Below are 22,088 nucleotides of genomic sequence, written 5' to 3' on the forward strand. Positions count from 1 at the left end.
CAAGCTGCATTTGTGCTCAAAGCACCTACACAAGAAGTTTTCTTCAATGCAAAGCATTAAAATATGTTGCTGTTGTACGCATGATGCATTGCAATGGAGATTTGAGTCAAAAATGTCCTCATGTTTTAGAACTGGGTCATCACAGCACAGGCATGGTGTAGAAAAATAATGGAATATTCACAATACCAAATACCATCAGTCATTTTGACCTATTTGTATTTTTAGTCCAGCTAAAAAAGAAAGAATATAGTTGGTCGATCTTCGAGTGGCTCCCTGCTTTGGTGAGCTCAAATACTGGGGCTGCACACACCACACAGTCTGTGGGTTCAGTTCGTGCTGAGGTTGGATTGGAATTGATATTCATCCCTCCAGGATTAAAACATAAAATAAAATTGATTAGTTTTTTCCCCCACAGAAAGTTAGCCGATGTTTGTGAGAGCTTGTATATGCAGCCCTCTGGTTGTGTGTTTAACTGTTTCTGTGTGCATGCATGTGCACTTCAGTTTGAGGCTGTGCACGGATACATGTTTCCGAGTGATAAATATTGATTTCTCTAACTTCAAGTAACCTTGCATCCCCTCTCTCTCCGTCCATCCCTCCTCCACCCTACTCATTGTACTAGTTTCACTGTCGTCCTTTCATTGTCTGTATAACTCGTTTGCACCTAGCCCACAGGAAATGGTCCTATTTCCTTTATCATCATTACTTTTTTGCATTCCTTTCATTCATTTGTTCTGTATCTCTCTATATATCTATCTATATCTCTCATTACCTTTTCCCCTGACTCTCAGTCTGAAGAAGGGTCTCCACCTGAAACGTCACCTATTCCTTTTCTCCAGAGATCCTGCCTGACCCGCTGAGTTACTCCAACGTTTTGTGTCTATCTTCGGTTTAAACCAGCATCTGCAGTTTCTTTCTACACATGTTTCCCAGTGTTCCTGTTTCACTGTAGCTGTGTGCGTGTACAAGGCTATGTGCTGATGTCTACAGTGTCAATGCTGTGCGTTGTTAACAACATAAGAAATAAAAGCAGTTATTCATGACTGCTCCATCATTCAAAAAGATCCTGGCTCATCTTTTACATTCGCACCACTTTCCCATATTAGTTTCATATCCTTTGACAGAGTTTGAGATATTAAGGTAATCAATCTCTGCCTTCAGCCCTCTTGGGCAGAGAATTCCCATCTTTATCCTGTGATCGAAAAATGGTCCAACGGTACACTTTATTGTCACATGTACCTAGGCACCGGGAACCCGCCCGAAGGCTCGTCGGATGAAGGGACCGGGAAGGAGCTGGGGATGTCGGATGTGAGGAGCATGAGCCGGTAGGAGGCTGACCCGGGGTATATCTCCAACGTCTACAGGTAGCTGCAGGAGGCGCCCCCGGGATACAAAGATGGCCGAACGAGGAGAGGGACATCAGTTCGCGGGAACTGCTACAATAAATTGAGCGCATGGGCCGACCAGACATTGGACTTTGAATAATGGCACCATAAATGGCAGCACCTGCATGTGTAATATATGCAAAAAATATTTCACTGTACAGTTGCAACCGTGACAGGTAAAACTCCATTGAATAAATCACCATTGAAAGTATAGTCAAATTCCTTTGTTGCATACAATTCAGTAAGAATCTTACCATACATAGGCACAATCATACTCAAGTACAAGTAAGGAAGAATAGTAGAATAAACTGAGGCAGTACACAAGAGTCGCCATGTTTCCGGCACCACCATGTTCAAGTTCAAAATTGTTAGCAATGTCAGTGTCTTAACTTGGCCATAAAGGCCCTTTGTCCTGGTGGCAGCACTGGAGTAGAGTTGCGATGGTCCCAGTATTTAGTGTGTGCCTTTATCTGTACATTGCTGTGTACATCTCTTTACACAGCTATGTACACTTATATACAGCCATGTGTGCCAGTTTCTGTATGTGATTGTGTACCTACTTCTGAATGTGTGTGCCATTTCTGCATGCTTGTGCATGAGTGGATGCATGAATGTAGGGTGTGTGAGGGACAGCACATGAGTGTGTGTGTGTAAGCATGCCCGCTGTACGTGGCTGTGGACAGTTTGCTGAAACATCCTGCTAGCACTAACCACCAGGCAGAGAAAAGGCCCTTTGGGAGTGTACTGAAGGAAGACAGCTTGTTCAGAATTGTAGTCCATCAAAATAGGCAAAGAGGAGAAAACTGGCCAAGAAATTCAATCGTACCTGTGCCATATCATCCAAACAATTAAAAATGTACTTTCTTGCCTCCTTCGACTTGATTCCCATCTCTGTTTCATGATCTTCTGGTGTCTGTAATTTTGAACAAGAATATGTTTTTAAACTCAGAATTTAACACAGTATAGAGACCACCGAGGCTATTTGACTTCCATCAATGCTGCTTGGCATCTCATAGTATGCCCGGTTCATGGTACCGACTTAGAAGTACAGGCAATTATTGACCATTACAAACACCCAAGTTCCTTTCAACCATCATAGGACCAGTCTCATTTCAGTAATGATGTCTAACAGATGGGGCCTGACAACGATTCAAGAGTTTCTACAATACAAAGAAAGCAGGAGCCACATTAAGTTCACTGTAAATTATTAGAGGCACATGGAACTGCAGATCCTGGAATCTTGAGCAAAGCTGAAAGTGATCAGGGGGGTCAGGCAGCATCTGTGGAGGGAATGAACAGGTGACGTTTTAGGCCAGGTATGTAATTGTTCCCCTTTTCCCACCAGGTGCTGCCTGTTTAATTCTTGCATTGCCTGTGGGTTGGGGAAAAAATCCCTTTGAAATTCACCCAAGGATTCTTTCAGACTTGCCAACACATGTTGCGGTGCTGGAAAGTTTCCTTGGACTCAAGGCCCCGATGCAAAGCGTATTTATTTAAGCGTTTGGATGTGCCAAATGTCAAACATTATTGGGACAGCTGATTTTTATTTCAACCTTCCCAGAATTTCTAAAGCAGAATAGTCCACACTCGGGGGGACAGTCTGACGCTGTATGGTATCGGAGCTGGGCGAAAATGGAAACTAATTTCAGCGCAATGATGATGATGGATCAGCTGTCCGTTCAATTATGTCTTGATGTACCCTACTGAAATTCAACAAATTAATGAATTTCCCTCTTCCTAACTTTGAAACTCAAGAAGCCAGCAGTTCCACTCCGCTTCTTAATTTCCTATTGTCCTGTAACTTTATCTCATATATCTATCGCAAAGAGTAGGAGTAAACGGGTCCTTTTCACAATGGCGGGCAGTGACTAGTGGGGTACCACAAGGCTCAGTGCTGGGACCCCAGCTATTTACAATATATATTAATGATCTGGATGAGGGAATTGAAGGCAATATCTCCAAGTTTGCGGATGACACTAAGCTGGGGGGCAGTGTTAGCTGTGAGGAGGATGCTAGGAGACTGCAAGGTGACTTGGATAGGCTGGGTGAGTGGGCAAATGTTTGGCAGATGCAGTATAATGTGGATAAATGTGAGGTTATCCATTTTGGTGGCAAAAACAGGAAAGCAGACTACTATCTAAATGGTGGCCGATTAGGAAAAGGGGAGATGCAGCGAGACCTGGGTGTCATGGTACACCAGTCATTGAAAGTAGGCATGCAGGTGCAGCAGGCAGTGAAGAAAGCGAATGGTATGTTAGCTTTCATAGCAAAAGGATTTGAGTATAGGAGCAGGGAGGTTCTACTGCAGTTGTACAGCGTCTTGGTGAGGCCACACCTGGAGTATTGCGTACAGTTTTGGTCTCCAAATCTGAGGAAGGACATTATTGCCATAGAGGGAGTGCAGAGAAGGTTCACCAGACTGATTCCTGGGATGTCAGGACTATCTTATGAAGAAAGACTGGATAGACTTGGTTTATACTCTCTAGAATTTAGGAGATTGAGAGGGGATCTTATAGAAACTTACAAAATTCTTAAGTGGTTGGACAGGCTAGATGCAGAAAGATTGTTCCCGATGTTGGGGAAGTCCAGGACAAGGGGTCACAGCTTAAGGATAAGGGGGAAATCCTTTAAAACCGAGATGCGAAGAACTTTTTTCACACAGAGAGTGGTGAATCTCTGGAACTCTCTGCCACAGAAGGTAGTTGAGGCCAGTTCATTGGCTATATTTAAGAGGGAGTTAGATGTGGCCCTTGTGGCTAAAGGGATCAGGGGGTATGGAGAGAAGGCAGGTACAGGATACTGAGTTGGATGATCAGCCATGATCATATTGAATGGCGGTGCAGGCTCGAAGGGCCGAATGGCCTACTCCTGCACCTAATTTCTATGTTTCTATCAACTCCGCTCAGTTTTACAACTGACCGACAGTAAAATGGTGACATTTAGAAACCGCTGAGTTACTCCAGCACTTTGAGTCTTTTCTTTACACAATAAAGGGCTAATGTATTGTAGCAGATTAAACAACCAACAAATACTTGGAATGCACGAGGAAATCAGACAGCTGGTGGAAACTCATATGGTCTTGGGAAGAAGATGTAAACTCTGAACAGACAACACCCGAGGATAGGATTCAAGCCTGGTCGCTGGAGCTGTGAGGCAACACCACAGCTTTCTTAAATCTTGCTGTTTTCTTAAATCTTGCAAGATTTAATCAATCAATCTTTGATTTTACAAATCGAAAGATTGTGCAAACAAACCAGGATGAGTAGAATTCACAAATCCAACATCTAAATGCGCTTTACAGGCTGAACGTAATTTTGAAGTTTAGTGACACTTGGAATGAAAGGAGCGAGTGCTGCCAACTACAAACAACAATGAAATGATGATCAGATCGTTAATTTATTTTTATGATGTGGCTTTGAGAATAAATGTAGATTACGAGGAAATCTCCCCCGGCATCTTTGAAGCAGTTTCTCGTGATCTTTAACAGTTAGGTGGGGAGACGGTGAGCCTTGGTTTATTATCTCCCAAAACATCACCTTGGCCACTACAATGTTCCCTCGCTACTGAACTGGACTGTTCAGCTTCCGTGTTCAAATTTTGAGGAAAGCTTAAATAGAAACCACTAACTCAGGCAAGAATAATTCACAAAGCCACAGGGACTGAAAGCACCACCCGCTCTGACCACCCCAGAGCTTCGAGGTACTTTCTGGAGTAAACTGTGCAATTTCAAAACTCAAATGTGCTGGAGAAACTCAGCGGGTCGGGCAGCATCTGGGGAGGGAATAGACAGGCGGCATTTCGGGTTGAGACCCTTCTTCAAACTCTGACTCAGCGAGTCTGAGGAAGGGACTCAACCTAAAATGTCACTTGTCCATTACCTCCTCAGATGCTGCCTGACCCATTAAGTTGCTCCAACATCTATTAATCTAGATAAGCATCTGAATTGCTAAGACTAGGCTAGTGTTGTAAAATTGGATTAATAAGGATGGATACTTGGTGGTGGTCTTGGACATGTTGGGCCAAATAGTCTATTTTTGGACTTTAGACTTTGAAGATACAGTGCGGAAACAGGCCCTTCGGCCCACCGAGTCCGCTGTTTCTATGCTGTAAGACTACATGATTCTTCAAAAATCTGCCAGGCTTTATCTTGTTCTTTAGACTTTAGAAATACAGCGTGGAAACAGGCTCTCTTTGGGCACCGTGTCCGCACCGACCAGCGATCACCGCGTACCCTAGCACTACTCTAGGGACAGTTTACAATTTACAGCAGTCAATTAACCTACAAACCGGTGCATCTTTGAAGTGTGGGAGGAAACTGGAGCACCTGGAGCGAACCCACGTGGTCACAGGGAGAACATACAATCTCCACACAGATAGCACCCGTAGTCATGATCGAACCTGGGACTACGGCACTGTAAGGCAGCAACTCTACCGCCACTGTGCCACCCATTGTTAGGGATAAGTAAGCGCATGCTTATCCCCAGACAACAGTTGAGGTGATACATGTGCCACTTATCTGGGAATTGGAGAGATGGGAATGAGGATGAACTTGGATGCTGATTACTCCTGACCTTCACTGAATGGACCTTGCTTTGTAGTGCCTGCCTACAGAAAATGGTGAGGATGTTGTGCTCGATATATAAACAGCTCCAAACACAAAGGGTCAAACAAACAGGGCGGCACGGTGGCGCAGCGGTAGAGTCGTTGCCTTACAGCACTTGCAGCGCCGGAGACCCCGGGTTTGATCCCGACTACGGGTGCTCTCTGTACAGAGTTTGTAAGTTATTTCCCTGACCGCGTGGGTTTTCTCCGTGATATTCAGTTTCCTCCCACACTCCAAAGACGTACAGGTATGTACAGTAAGTTAAATGGCTTGGTGTATGTGTAAATTGTCACTAGTGTGTGTAGGATAGTGTTAATGTGTAGGGATTGCTGATCGGCGTGGACTCGGTGGGCCGAAGGGCCTGTTTCCGTGCTGTTTCTCTAAACTAAACTAAAACAACCATCATGTGGTTTGGTGGGGTGGAACGAAAGTAGGCAAGGCCAATGGCATCTGTAATACCAGAGAATAAATAACAAGGGCTAGGCTGGAGAATCATAGGGATGCCAGAATGTGGAATGAGAAGGAAGCTTAGAATCAGATTGGTAAAGAGACGGAGGAGAAAACAGATCTCACCACCGATCATGAGCGAGACTCAGCTATTTCATCTTAAAATGCACTGTAGGCTTCATAGAATCAATGATGTTGACTGAACATGGATCACCTAAAGAGCATAAGGATTCCATACAGTTCCAGCGTGTGTCCTGAGACCACAATCTATAGTGAGTGTCTCCTTTCATCAGGGCCACCAACATTGAGCGCAATTAGGAAAGGGAGAGTTGTAAAACCAGAATAAAAGATATCCAATTCCATTTGCACTTTGTATAGAAAGGAACTGCTGATGCTCGTTTATACCAAAGAAAGACACAAAGTGCTGGAGTAACACTTAGACCGAATTAGGACAGGTTTGGAGGGATATGGACCAAAAGCAGGCAGGTGGGACTAGTGTATCTGGGACATGTGGGCAAGTTGGGCTGAAGGGCCTATTTCCACGATGTATGATTCCATAACTCTAACTCAGCGGATCAGGCAGAATCTGTGGGGAAAAATGATGGGTGATGTTTCATTTCGGGACCCTTCCTCAGACTGAAGTCGAAAGAAAGTTCAGTCCGAAACGTCACCCATCCTTTTTCTCCAGAGATGCTGCCAGAACCGCCGAATTACACTAGCACTTTGTGTCTGTCTTACCCATCTGTACTTTGCCGCTCAGGAAGAGGCCTGAATAAGTCAGGATACACTGTGTGGTCTTGCTCATGTAAGAGTGGACAACCCAGCATGAACCAAGTTAAGGAGGAGAGATGCAGACAGAGAAAAACTGGACACGATTGAAACGGAGTGAATTACCTTAAGCCTCCACAGTGGGTACGATGAATCGGGATCTCTGTTGAAGAACCGCGTTGTCTTTGTCCCTGCACTTAGTAAATACTCTGCTGGCAACCCTTGTGTCTGTGAGATGTACCGGATCTGAGAAAGAAAGAGAAAAGCAAGCAGTGAAACAGACTTTCCCACATGGTGGAAAATCCTCAGATTCCACAATGGACTTTGGAAATTCTCCCAAGCTCCGACTTTCATGATGTCTACCTTCATCTACCTCTGATACACACGGTCATTCCATCCATTCACATTTTTAGTTTAGAGATACAGTGTGAAAATGGGCCCTTTGGCTCAACAAGTCTGCGATCCCTGTACACTCGCACTATCTTACACACACTAGGGACAATTTACAATCTTTACCAAACCCGATTAACCTACAAACACGTACGTCTTTGCAGTGCAGGAGGAAACCAGAGCACCCGGGGAAAAACCCACGCGGTTACAGGGAGAACGTACAAACTCCGTACAGGCAGCACCCGTAGACAGGATCGAACCCTGGGCTCTGACGCTGTAAGGCAGTAACTCTACCGCTGCGCCACTGTGCGACATGGACAGGAAAGGGATCAGAAGTGCGGACCCTACTTCCCAGATCTGAGCCCCTAAGACTATCAAAATATACTTCATTCATAGTATTTGCAAATATATAACATGGCACAACCAAAGATCATTTATAGCATGAACCACAACACTCTAATTAAATGATATACATAATATCAAGATGGCATTCATTTTTCTTTCATATAGTTTCCATAACAAACAGTCCAAGGAATCGTTACACGTTCTCCGCGTGACCGTGTAGGTTTCTCCGGGTGCTCCGGTTTCCTCCCACTTTCCAAAGATGCACAAGTTTGTAGGTTAATTGCCTTCGGTAAAAATGGTAAAATTGTGCCTAGTGCGTAGGATGGTGCTAGTGTACGGGGGATCGCTGGTCAGCGCGGACTCGGTGGACTGATGGGCCTGTTTCCACGCTGTATCGCTAAGCTATAGACAGGTTCAATGGCACGAGGGCTATAAACTGTGGTCTTTCCTCCCCTTAGAGCCTTTTCCAGGGCTGTTCTGTCCGAGCTGCAGTACATTGCTCAGTACTGGACCATGGAATGCACCTCTCTGCAATGTTCAGTCAAGGGCAGCACCTGCTCTGGGTCCACCAGAGGGCGTCTTCCACAGAATTGATAATCTTCCAGCAGTTTCAATGTGTGTCCCCGGGAACAACACCTAGAACAGAAACCTGCATTACCCGGCCTTAGGGAAGAACCTTGACCCAATGCATTCCTTTCCAGATCTTGGCAAATACACATTGCATGAAGAAATGGATAGTGATCGCATCGCTGACCCCAGCTGCCTCCAATACATAGGGTGGGGGTGATGCAGACTCTGTGTGGACTAATCTGAAGATGGGTCTCGACCCGAAATGTCACCCATTCCTTCTCTCCAGAGATGCTGCCTGTCCTGCTGAGTTACTCCAGCCTTTTGTGTCCATCACCTGTCAGGATTGAACCCGGGTCTCTGGCGCTGTAAGGCAGCAACTCTACCGCTGCGCCACCGTGCCGCCCTAGACTGTGTACATTCAGACTATATCTCTGCTTCCTTGAGTTTTTTGCCTGTTCTTTTGTGAACCAATAAATAACATCCTTTTCTCAAATTTGTTCACTGCACGTTTAACTCCTCACATTTCCCCGTATAACTATTTAACTAGTTGGAGGTTTTAACCCCAATTAAACAACAACAAAGCAGGTAATAGAAATAGAGGTGTGGCATGGTAGTGCAGTGGTAGAGTTGCTGCCTTACAGTGAATGCAGCGCTGGAGTTCTGGGTTCGATCCCAACTACGGGTGCTGTCTGAACGGAATTTATACGTTCTCTCCGTGACCTGCGTGGGTTTTCGCCGAGATCTTCAGTTTTCTCCCACATTCCAAAGACGTACAGGTATGTAGGTTAATTGGCTTGGTAAATGTAAAAATTGTCGCTAGTGGGTGTAGGATAGCGTTAATGTGTGGGGAACGCTGGTCGGCGCAGACCCGCTGGCCTGAAGGGCCTGTTTCAGCGCTGTATCTCTAAACTAAAAAAAAAGCAGGATGGGTTGCTCATTTGGTCCCTCGCAACTCAGTTCAGTTAAATCATGGTTGCCCCAAACCATGGTTACCATCACAATCACTCTTGCACTGTGCTAGATTCCCACGTGGCAAAACGGGATGGGTTTGAACTCAATCTAAAGCTAGAACGGTCATCTATTTATCTCATCCCCGACCTCTACCTCCGTTACATTGACGACTGCTTTGGGGCCACCTCCTGCACCCACACACAACTGACTGACTTCATCCACTTCACCACCAACTTCCATCCGGCACTCCAATACACCTGGACCATTTCCGACACTTCCCTACCATTCCTTGACCTCACCATCTCCATCGCAGGGGACAGACTTCTGATCGACATACACTACAAACCAACTGACTCACATGGCTATCTGGACTACACGTCTTCCCACCCTGCCCCCTGTAAAGACTCCATCCCCTACTCCCAATTCCTCCGCCTACGCCGCATCTGCTCCCAGGATGAGACGTTCCACACCAGGGCATCGGAAATGTCCTCGTTCTTCAGGGAACGGGGATTCCCCTCCGCCACCATAGATGAGGCTCACACCAGGGTAATCCTCCGCCACTTCCGCCACCTCCAACGTGACCCCACCACTCGCCACATCTTCCCATCTCCCCCTATGTCTGGCTTCCGCAAAGACCGCTCCCTCCGCAACTCCCTTGTCAATTCTTCCCTTCCCTCCCGTACCACCCCCTCCCCGGGCACTTTCCGTTGCAACCGCAAGAAATGCAACACCTGTCCCTTCACCTCCCCCCTCGACTCCAATCAAGGACCCAAGCAGTCGTTCCAGGTGCGACAAAGGTTCACCTGCATCTCCTCCAACCTCATCTACTGCATCCGCTGCTCTAGATGTCAGCTGATTTACATCGGGGAGACTAAGCGGAGGTTGGGCGATCGTTTCGCCGAACAACTCCGCTCAGTCTGCAATAACCTACCTGAACTCCCGGTGGCTCAGCACTTCAACTCCCCCTCCCATTCCCAATCCGACCTCTCTGTCCTGGGTCTCCTCCATTGCCAGAGTGAGCAACACCGGAAATTGGAGGAACAGCACCTCATATGGGTTGTTTGCGTCCCGATGGCATGAACGTTGAATTCTCCCAATTTTGCTAGCCCTTGCTGTCTCCTCCCCTTCCTTAACCATCGAGCTGTCTCCTCCCATCCCCCCGCCCTCGAGCTCCTCCTTCTCCCTTTTTCCTTCCTTCTCCCCCCCCCCCCACCCCCTATCAGTCTGAAGAAGGGTTTCGGCCCGAAACGTCGCCTATTTCCTTCGCTCCATAGATGCTGCTGCACCCGCTGAGTTTCTCCAGCATTTTGTGTACCTACGGTCTTCTATTTAGTTTAGTTTAGAAATACAGCGCGTAAATAGGCCCTTCGGCCCACCGAGTCCGCCCCGATCAGCGATCCTCTACACTAGCACTATCCTACACATTAGGGACAAGGTACAATCTTTAGTAAAGATTACAAATCTGTACGTCTTTGGAGTGCGGGAGGAAACCGGAGTGCCCGGGGAAACCCACGCGGTCACGGGGGGGGGAGGGAACGTACACACTCCGTACAGATGAAACCCTTAGTCGGGATCGAACCTGGGTCTCTGCCGCTGTAAAGCAGCAACTTTACCGCAGCGCCACCATACAACCGCTGATTAGATAGGCTCAATTTGGAGCTGATAGATTGTAAACCGTAATTTAAAAATTCACAAGTTAATAAACGCTTTAGAAACATGCATTAAATAATGGGAAATAAATCTTCTTCTTCCTAGGCATTCCCTCATGAATCAAGGATGATCTACTTCCTCTCCTGTTTCATGGGCTCGTGGGTGGCTAATGAAGCCGATACAAGAACCATAACCTCTCCAACAGAGGGGCAGTAGTGACTGATGGAGTGTACATGTGGGCAGTCTGTCAGGTGGCCTGCAGGTCAAAGTCTTATGAACCAGATACCATAATGTGCTCCAAAGCAAAGACTGCTTTGCTTTCTCTCTCAGCAATGCAAGCAATCAATCAATCCACTCGAGAATTCAACTGTCTGTTGAAGAGAGAGAGATTTCAAGAGAGTTAGATTTAGCTCTTCGGGCTAAGTGAATCAAGGGATATGGGGAAAAAGCCGGAGTACTGATTTTCAGCCATGATCATATTGAATGGCGGTTGGTGCTGGCTTGAAAGGCCGAATGGCCTACTCCTGCATCTATTTTCTATGTTTCTATTTTGACAATATGATTTTTGTGCATGATTTAATTTTGAAATCTACATTATGAAATCTCTGCAGCGAACAAGTTGCCCTCTTTCTGCTTGGAAGCAGTGATGCTGAACATTAATTTCCTTCTACATTTACTGCAAGCCTATAAGAGCCTCACAGCTCCAGCAACCCATGTTTGATCCTGACCTCAGGTACTGTCTGTGTGGAGTTTGCACGTTCTCCCTTTGACTGTGTAGGTTTCTCCTGCGTAATCCAATTTGACTATCAGAGCCCTAAAACATGTGGATTCATAGATTTGTGTGTAGGAAGGAACTGTTGATGTTGGTTTATACCAAAGCCACAGCCTTGTCTGAAGAAGGGTTCCAACCCGAAATGTCACCTATTCCTTTTCTCCAGAGATCTTGCCTGACCAGCCGAGTTACTCCAGCATTTTGTGTCTATCTTCAGTATCTAACCAGCATTTGCAGTTCCTTCCTACACATTTTGTCTGTTCCAGTCTGAAGAAGGGTTCTGACTCATCTATTCCTTTACTTTGGAGATGCTGCCCAACCCGTTGAGTTACTCCAGCATTTTGTGTCTATCTTGGGTTCGTAGATTAATTGTCCACTACAAATTGCGTGTAGGTGAATGCTGGAATCTGGGTGGGATTGATCAGAATATAATGAGAATAAAAAATGGGATAGCTGTAAATTGATGGTTGATGCTTGTAGGAGAATTAGTGGATTGAAAATCTCTTTCCAAACGGAGTGATTATGCATTTTTGAGCACCATTGCTCTTGTTACCGTGGGACAGCGGCTTGGAATGCTGGATCTAAGCACTGAATGGATGGAACAGTTTCTCGAATGTTTGTGAAAATCAAATAGAATTTACTGTTCTAGGTTTTCAGGAGACTTCTAAAAATATAGTTGTGGGATATAGGATTGCACGCCCATTTAGCACATTGGTACTGGGCTGTCTCTGGACCCGCCAAATGCTTGTCAAGTATCAATGCTTGGTGTGAGGATGGCTATGCAAGGATGCATGGGGAACTAGTCAGGGTATTTTGACAATATGATAGCTTCTTGATTGCGTTTACTACTCGATTTTAAATTGGAACCAAATTAGCAGGATTTCAACTCATGAACTCAATAGTGTTCGGGGATCGCTGGTCGGCGCAGACTTGGTGGGCCGAAGGGCCTGATTCTGCACTGTATCTCTAAACTAAACTAAACATAACTCCAGATTACTGTCCAAGCTGCAGGGTCCTCAGTTAGCACAACCATCTTACTGCTGGATCACATGTTGCGGTGGTTGAAGAATTGGGCTTTTAAGAAGCAAAAGAAAGGTTAAAACTTCTCAGAAAATATTGTCTCAAAATTCAATTGCATAATGGGGCGGCACAGTAGTGCAGCGGTAGCAGTAGCGCAGTAGCGCAGCCTTATGTCGCCAGAGACCCCGGTTCGATCCTGACTACGGGTGCTGTCTGTACGGAGTTTGCACGTTCTCCCTGTAACCCCGTGGGTATTCTCTGGGTGGTCTAGTTTCCCCCCACATCCCAAAAGAGGTGGGGTTTGTGAGCTAATTACCTTTAACTAGGTAAAAATTGTCCCTGGTGTGTAAGGTAGAAGTAGTGTATGGGTGATCGCTGGTCGTGGCGGACTCGGTGGGCCGAAGGGCCTGTTTCCACGCTGCATCTCCAAACTAAACTAAACACTTTCAAAGGGTGGATGCTTTGTGGATTCAGGTGATTGATGATTGAATGATTGCATGGATTAAAATGACTGAATTCCATGATTGGATTGCGGGGTAGACTTGAGGGGCCAAATGGCCAAATTCCGCTCCTATAACATGAACTTATGAACTCCTGGGTAGAAATAGCAAAATCACTGGTTTCTTTATCGACAGGCTTGTTGGGATGACTTTACATTCAGCATCAGACTATCGACAATAAGCACAATTCTTCGTGTCAGCACACAAATTTGGTTTCGGGGCATTGAGTGATTTTTCTTTTGTCCAGTCAATTATTTTGTACGACCTCTGCTTTTTACAAACCGTCCTTCACTGAGTCGGTGGCAGTATATTTGCGGGATGCTCAGTTGCATCGAACACGGTTTGCACGATCCTCCTCTCTTGATGCACCCCTGAGTTGATCTAGTGGTACAGAGAGACTAGTAATGATCGAAACACACGCTCATCATCCACCCATTGTGATGTTCAGTAATGACTCCTGCCTGTAACGTTTCCAGTTTTCATCTGAGTGCTGCCAAGTGTGAAGTACGACCTCAGTGCCAATGGTGTGTTTCATTACAAATAGATTTTACGCTTGACATAATCTAGAGACAATGCCATTGACCAGTTCCCAAATAGATCTACAGGGTCTGCAATAAGAAGATGGAATAGGTGGGTTACAGAGACATGGCACAAGTCCAAACACACCCATATATTCTAGATGGACACAAATGGCTGGAGTAACTCAACGAGTCAGGCAGCATCTCTGGAGAAAAGGAAAAGGTGATTTTTCGAGTTGAGACCCTTCTTCAGACAGAGAGTCAGTGGAGAGAGAATTGGAGGTGGGAAAGGGAACAAAGAACGGTATGAAATGTATGAAAAGAACAGATCAAAGCCAGCAGTGATGATAAGGGAAAGGTTGAGCCCTCAATGGTCTGTTGTAGACTGAGGAAAAGGTGATAATGAGTAGACACAAACAGTGAAACTCAACAGGACAACATCGAAACTAGTCAGCCGACTAGGGTTGGGGAGAGACTGGGAATGAGGGAATGCAAGGGTTACTTGAAATTAGAGAAATCAATTATCATACCACTGGGGTGTAAGCTGCCCAAGCGGAATATGAGGTGCTGTTCCTCCAATTTGTGTTTGGCCTCACTCTGACAGTGGAGGAGGCCGAGGACAGAAAGGTCAGTGTGGGAATGGGAAGGGGAGTTAAAGTGTTGGGCAACTGGCAGTTCCTTCCTAAAACCAGCGTCTGCAGTTCCTTCCTCCACCCACACATTCCGTTCATCTCTCCTACCAACAATAGCTCTCTGGTTTATCCTGATAACCTAGCCTGGGTCCGACACCAGTCCCTGATACAGTAATCTAACTGGGGGTGGCTTATACTTTCTTCTCAGCCCTTGCCCAGTGGTTATTCCTGGCCTGAAAGACAAAAGCATATTGGATCCATGGTTCCAACTGCAGTCCAGGCACTTGGGTTTAACAATCTAGCTGACATTTCAGTGCAGTACTGAGAAACAACTGCCCGGAAATATAATCGTGTAGTGCTGGGGTTTTTTGGTGTTATTAAACTGAAAATCACGTTTCTCTTGGGGTGTAGCATGACAACGATCATTTCCAGGTCATTTGGTTTCATATCAAAAATTCATTTAGCACTTCCTGTCAGTCATCCTAGTGACCGAACAGGAAATGTCGTCAACCTTGCATTCGGCCAACATTCAGCCCACACTCGATCAAGCTCGACCCCCAACATGGGGGTGTTGGGGACGGAGCTGGCGATCAGTGGTTTAGGGAGGGATCGGTGAGATGGGGAGATATCCAGGGTTGAGTGGGTTGGGTTGGGTTCGAGTAGTGGGGGATCTCTGAGATGGGGAGGAGTCATAGAGTGTGAAAACAGGACCATCAGCCTAACTTGCCCACACCGGCCAATATGTCCCATCTACACGTCCCACCTGGCCGTGTTTGGCCCATATCCCTCTAAACCTGTCCTATCCATGTACCTGTCTAACTGTTTCTTAAATGTTGCAATAGCACCTGCCTCAACTGCCTCCTCCAACAGCTCATTTCATACATCACCACCCTTTGTGTAAAAAGGTTCCTATTAAATCTTTCCCCCCTCACCTTAAACCCATGTCCTCTGGTTCTCGATTCCCCGACTCAAGTCCCCTCAATAGTACATTTAGACAGGTACATAGATAGGACAGGTTTAGAGGGACCATGGGCAAAGATGGGCAGCTGGGACTAGTGTAGATGAGGCATGTCGGTCGGTGTGGGCATTGGGCCAAAGGGCCTGTTTCCATGCTGTACGACTCTGTGACTCTAACTTGGAGAATGCAAAACAGGGGCACAGCCAGTGGGGCCACTACCTCACAGCGCCAGGGAACCGGATTCAAAGCTGACCTCGGCTGCCGGTGTGGAGTACGCATGTTCTCTCCGTGACTATATACTATGACTATGACCTCTACTCTGGATCTCTGCAACTCATTCCTCCACTTTTTCGCTGATAAAATCAGCACCATCTATCAATCTTTATCCCCTGTACCCGACTCCCCAGCATCTACTCCACCACCTACCAAGGCCCATCCTTTCAACATCTCCACTGACCTCCTTACCCCTCCTCCACACTGCTTCCTCTCCCAGTTTGACCTGGTCACCCCTACTGAAATTTCCAAACTCATCAGCTCTTCCAAACCCACTACCTGCTCCCTCGACCCTCTCCCCACTCCCCTGTTGAAGGCCTGCCTCCCCGTTCTCTGCCCCTACCTCACTAATCTCTTCAACCTCATTGTCCCAAGGAATTGTCCCCTCCGCTTTCAAAACTGCTGCTATCACACCAATCTTAAAGAAACCTGGTCTTGATCCCTCCTCTCCCATTAACTACCGCCCAATCTCAAACCTCCCCTTTCTTTCAAAAACCCTGGAGCGTATCGTTGCGTCGCAACTTCATTCCCACCTCCTTGCGTATAACCTACTTGAACCCCTCCAATCTGGCTTTCGCCCCCTCCATAGCACAGAAACTGCTCTCCTCAAAGTCTTCAACGACCTCCTCACCTCTGCTGACACTGGTTCCCTCAACATCCTCCTCGACCTGAGCGCAGCCTTCGATACAGTGAACCATAACATCCTGCTCACCAGACTCAAAAACCTCGGCATTGAAGGCTCTGCACTCAGCTGGCTCCGTTCCTACCTTTCCAACAGATCCCACTTCATCTCTCTCCACAACCACACCTCTGCTACAGCCACAGTCACTCAAGGCGTTCCCCAAGGCTTCGTACTCGGCCCCCTCCTCTTCATCATCTACATCCTCCCCCTTGGTCAGATACTCCTCCACTTCAACCTGGACTTCCACTGTTACGCCGATGACACCCAGATCTACCTCGGCACCAAATCCCCCCACAACCCCCCGCTCTCCCATATCAACTCCTGTTTGTCAGCTATAAAAACCTGGATGCAACATAACTTCCCCAAACTCAACAGCGATAAGACAGGATTCCTCCTCATAGGCTCCAAAGCCACACTCAGCAAAATCAATAACCCCACTCTCACCATTGACGGCACCACTGTCTCCCCATCTCCCCAGGCCCGCAACCTTGGCGTGATCTTTGATTCCACCCTCTCCCTTGAGCCTCACATCCGCCATGTCATTAAAACCTCCTTCTTTCATCTCCGCAACATCGCCAAACTCAGACCCTCTCTCACACCTCCCGCTGCTGAAAGACTCATCCATGCCTTCATCTCCTCCCGACTGGACTATTGCAACTCACTTCTCCTTGGCATCAGCTCCACCTACATCAACCGACTCCAACTGGTCCAGAACGCAGCCGCCCGACTCATCACCCACACCGAATCCTGGCATCACATCACTCCAGTCCTCAAACAACTTCACTGGCTTCCCATCTCCCACCGGATCACCTACAAAATCCTGGTCCTCACCTACAAAGCCCTCCACCATCTGCCCCCCCCATATCTCACTGACCTCCTCTCCCCCTACCAACCCTCGCGGTCCCTCAGATCCACATCAGCCGGTCTCCTCTCCATCCACAAGTCCAACCTCCGCAGTTTTGGGGACAGAGCCTTCTCCAGGGCAGCTCCCAGGCTCTGGAACTCCCTCCCCCAACTGATCCGCAATTCCGTGTCCCTCACCATCTTCCAGCCCCGCCTCAAGACCCATCTCTTCACCTCTGCCTATCCTTAGCCCCACGTCCCCCTCCCTTTTCATCTGTGCATTAATTGCCTCATATTGTGTTTTGAATTGAATTCTGTCTTTACTTTGTGTACTAGTCATGTCTCTACTATTTATTTCATTCCCCTTACATGTTTTTCCTCTACCTGCTAAATTTTTGTAAGGTGTCCTTGAGACTCTTGAAAGGCGCCCATAAATAAAATTTATTATTATTATTATTATTATTATTATTAAATGGGGTTTTGGCTGGATGGATCAGTTCCTTCCCAAATTGCACAAAGGTGTGGTTGAGTAGGTTCCTAGGCCTTGAAAAATTCCCTTTAGTGTGTAGGTGGGCAGTCGATTCTCGGGAATGTTGATGAGAATGTAAGGAGAATGTAGGACAGCACAGTGGGGCAGCGGTAGAGTTGCTGTCTTACAGAGCCAGAGATCCGACTCCCGGGTACAATCCTGACTACGGGCGCTGTCTGCACGGAGTTTGTACGTTCTCCCCGTGACCTGCGTGGGTTTTCCCAGAAATCTTTGGTTTCCTCCCACACTCCAAAAACGTACAGGTTTGTAGGTTCATTGGCTTGGTAAAATTTTAAATTGGCCCGAGTGTGTATAGGATAGTGTTAGTGTGCGGGGATTGCTGGGTGGTGCGGACTCGGTGGGCCGTAGGGCCTGTTTCCGCGCTGTATCTCTACACTACATAAAGGGATTAATGTACGATCGGTATAAATGGGTGACCGATGGTCAGTGTGGACTCGATGGGCTGAAGGGCCCATTTCCATACTGTGTATCTCTAATGTGAGTCTAAAGATCCAGGCTTCATGGTTGCCGCTGTATCTTTCCAATTTGTGTTCATATTTCACTTCTTGACGAGAAACACATTGCAGCAGGATTTAATTTCCAGGCGCCTCTTTCTGTTTTCTGCTCCAAAGCCCTGACTCATTTCCACAACGCACATCTCTATTTCAAGGAATCCTGAATCACCGGCAATTAAATCACAGACACAGTGGTGAGTCTTGTACACAGCAAAAAAAATAGTGATTTTGATATTTTTTTAATCTACAGTTGCTGGAAATATAAAATACAAAATTCTAGGAAGTAAAATAAAATTCTAGGAAAACTCAGCAGATCAGGCAACATCTGCAGAGAGAGAAGCAGTTTACAATTTAGGTCTGTTTTTGTGGTGTTGACTGAGAGGTGACTATTGGTCAGGTTGAGGCAATCAACCTGACCATCAGTCTGAAGAAGGTACCCGACCCAAAACGTCACCCATTCCTTCTCTCCAGAGATGCCCCCTATCACGCTGAGTTACTCCAGCTTTTTGCATCTATTTGAGGAAATCAGAGATGACCAGTGGCGGACTGGGTCTAAAAATATTGGTTGCCAGGAGACAAAGTGGGCCCACTTCATCAGGGGCCCACTTGAGATAGGGGGCCCACTTGCCATCGGGCAAGCTGACACCCTGGCCAGTCCGCCACTGGAGATGACTCCACTATTTCATCATCAAAAATATGGTTATGGTATCTTTCCCATTCAAAAACACTTTGAAGGTTCTCATCTCCCAAGTGGATCCGCTCCATTACCAAACCAGGGCCAACAGTGTCGCCAAATGAGCCATTGTGTTAGAGCACAGGACGCAAAGTGGCCCAGCAATGTGACGAGAGACAAACTTCACTCAATGCCCTTCTCGTAGCCCGAGCACTGGTCCTGAGGTTCAGCACAGCTGGAACGTACCTGATCATACTCCGACGCCCCTGGATACAACGGCCACCCCAAGAACAGCTCTGCGATAACGCACCCTAGTGACCACATGTCAATCGCCTCGCAAAACAGCAATCCCAGGATGATCTCCGGCGCTCTACGGAGAGAGAGAGAGAGAGAAAGGCAAGAGTTAGTGGCACACACTTTCCTCCTTCTATCTCCATCCCCTTCTGCCAAGTGGGTTGGGGATTCGCAGGCATCAAGAGCTCTCTGGTTTCTCCACAGCAACCCTAGAGAGGAGGTTTACAAGAATGATCCCAGGAATGAGTACCAGGAATTAACCTATGATGAGCTTTTGTCGGCACTGGGCCTGTACTGGCTGGAGTTAAGGAGAATAAAGCCGGCACGGTGGCGCAGCGGTAGAGTTGCTGCCTTGCACCGAATGCAGCGCCGGAGACCCGGGTTCAATCCTGACTATGGGTGCTGTCTGTACGGAGTTTGTACGTTCTCCCCGTGACCTGCGTGGGTTTTCTCAGAGATCTTCGGTTTCCTCCCACACTCCAAAGACGTACAGGTTTGTAGGTTAATTGGCTTGGTATAAATGTAAAATTGTCCCTATAGGATAGTGTTAACGTGCGGGAATCGCTGGTCGGCGCAGACCCGGTGGGCCGATGGGCCTGTTGCCGCATTGTATCTCTAAACAAAACTAAACTAAACCTCATTGAAACGTACAGAATAGTGAGAAGAGTGGATGTGGAGAGGATGTTTCAACTAGTGGGCGAGGCTAGAATAAGAGGTCCTAGCCGAGAATTAAAGGACATTCTTTTAGGAAGGATATAAGGAGAAATTTATTGAGTCAGGGGGTGGTGAAACTGTGGAATTCTTTGCCACAGAAGGCTGTGCAGGCCATGTCAATTGATATTTCTAAGGCAGAAATCGATTCTTGATTAGTACAGGTGTCAGAGGTTATGGGGAGAAGGTAGGAGAATTAGGTTTGGAGGGAGGGATAGATCAGCCATGATTGAATGGCGGAGTAGACTTGATGGGTCGAATGGCCTACTTCTACTCCGAATACGTACGACCTTATGAACCCTTTGCAAGTTCAGACAATGAATGGTTCACGGAGCTTGAGGCGTCACGTATGCAACTGCACAGTGAAACTCGTTTTGCATATATTACATGTGCTCCCCACTATTTTTGGCACCATTATTCAAAGTCCAAAGTCCCTCGATGTACCGGAGCAGTTCCCGTGAACCAATGTCCCTCTCCTCTCCTCGCCCGGACATCTTTGTGTCCCGGGGGACCTCCTTCAGCCCACTTTGAAGTCGCTGGAGGCATTATCCCGGTTCACCCTCCCACCGACCCACTCCTAGCATCCGCTGTCTCCAACTCCTGCCCGGTTATGCCGTTCGACAGAAGGTCTCACGATAAACCTATGTGATCTCCTGGTTGCTCAGCACTTTAACTCTCCCTCCCATTCCCAATCTGACCTTTCGGTCCGGGGCCTCCTGAGTGAGGCCCAGCGCAAAACTGGAGGAACAGCACCTCATATTTTGCTTGGGTAGCTTACACCCCATTATGAACGTTGACTTCTCTAACTTCAAGTAACCCTTGCTTTCCCGCTCTCTCCATCCCCTCCCCCTTCCCAGTTCTCCCACCAGTCTTACTGTCTCCGACTACATTCTATCTATGTCCCACCCACTCCCCTGACATCAGTCTGAAGAAGGGTCTCGTCCCCAAACATCACCCATTCCTTCTCTCCAGAGATACTTCCCAACCCGCTGAGTTACTCCAACATTTTGTCTGCAATCAAACTCAATCGCTTTCTATCCCCTCTGGCCAGTGTGGAAGATCATTTCTCCACCTCCCTCACTGAGGCTAAGTATAAAACTCTCCCCACCGTCTTCACTGCTGATATAACCAACAAGATGGGGAAGGATTTAGGATCCTCATGGGTTTCTGTTCAAGAGTCAAGAGTCAGGAGTGTTTTATTGTCATATGTCCCAGATAGCACAATGACATTCTTACTTGCTGCAGCACAACAGAATATGCAAACATAGCACACTGTGAACAATTTAATAAATAAGAAACAAAAGCTCAGTGTGTGTATATATACACATACACCACACACACACACACATAAAAAACAAACACCAATAATAGTGCAATAATAATAATAATAATAATAATAATAATAATAACTCTATGTAGATCAGAGCTTAATGGAGGTTGTAGTGTTTAATAGCCTGATGACTATAGGGAAGAAACTGTTCCTGAACCTGGACGTTACAGTTTTCAGGCTCCTGTACCCTTTTCCCGATGGCAGGGTTGAAATGATTGTGTGGCCTGGGTGGTGTGGGTCTCTGATGACGCTGGCTGCCTGTTTGAGGCAGCGACTCCTGTAAATCCCTTTGATGTTGGGGATATCAGAACCGGTGATGGACTGGGCAGTGTTTGCTCGCATCGTTTATGCTCCTCTTTCATCTGGGACAGGCAGTAACCCCTCGAATGACCTTCATAACCAGCCACCAAAAACACTTTCCCTGCCAGCACAGACTAAAGCAACCAGAAACCAGTATAGCTCAACGGACCAATACAATACACACATACAGCTGAACAAACATGTACAATACCAGGAACGCATGCATGGATGGAAAGCAATGTGGTTTAAGATGTAGGTAGATTGACAGATAGAAACACAGACAGACAGGCAGACAGCATTAATCCCACAGTTTACACTGACTACAGCTCAATAGTACTTCTGCCGGATATGAGGGAATGTTGGAGACGGGAGAAGGGGTCATTACTGGGCGGCGAGGACTCCTAACCAGAGTAAAATGCCCAGAGGGGG

The 22,088-nt window shown here is 46.9% G+C and overlaps 1 protein-coding gene across 5 annotated transcripts in view; it reads right to left on the reverse strand.

The window, feature by feature from the left end:
* The window catches only part of hipk2 (homeodomain interacting protein kinase 2), a 193,069-nt gene that overhangs the window by 37,519 nt on the left and 133,462 nt on the right, over window positions 1-22,088 (reverse strand). For 4 of the 5 annotated variants that reach the window (XM_033037736.1, XM_033037737.1, XM_033037735.1 and 1 more), the window contains 3 exons: window positions 19,271-19,394; window positions 7,330-7,449; window positions 2,212-2,298 (listed from right to left, as the gene is read on the reverse strand). In XM_033037736.1, coding sequence (XP_032893627.1) covers window positions 2,212-2,298; window positions 7,330-7,449; window positions 19,271-19,394 — 331 coding nt within the window. The remainder of the gene's footprint in view (window positions 1-2,211; window positions 2,299-7,329; window positions 7,450-19,270; window positions 19,395-22,088) is intronic. The other variant, XM_033037734.1, reaches the window with a different exon arrangement.

Source organism: Amblyraja radiata, chromosome 19 (assembly GCF_010909765.2).
Source record: "Amblyraja radiata isolate CabotCenter1 chromosome 19, sAmbRad1.1.pri, whole genome shotgun sequence".
Lineage (NCBI taxonomy): Eukaryota > Metazoa > Chordata > Chondrichthyes > Rajiformes > Rajidae > Amblyraja > Amblyraja radiata.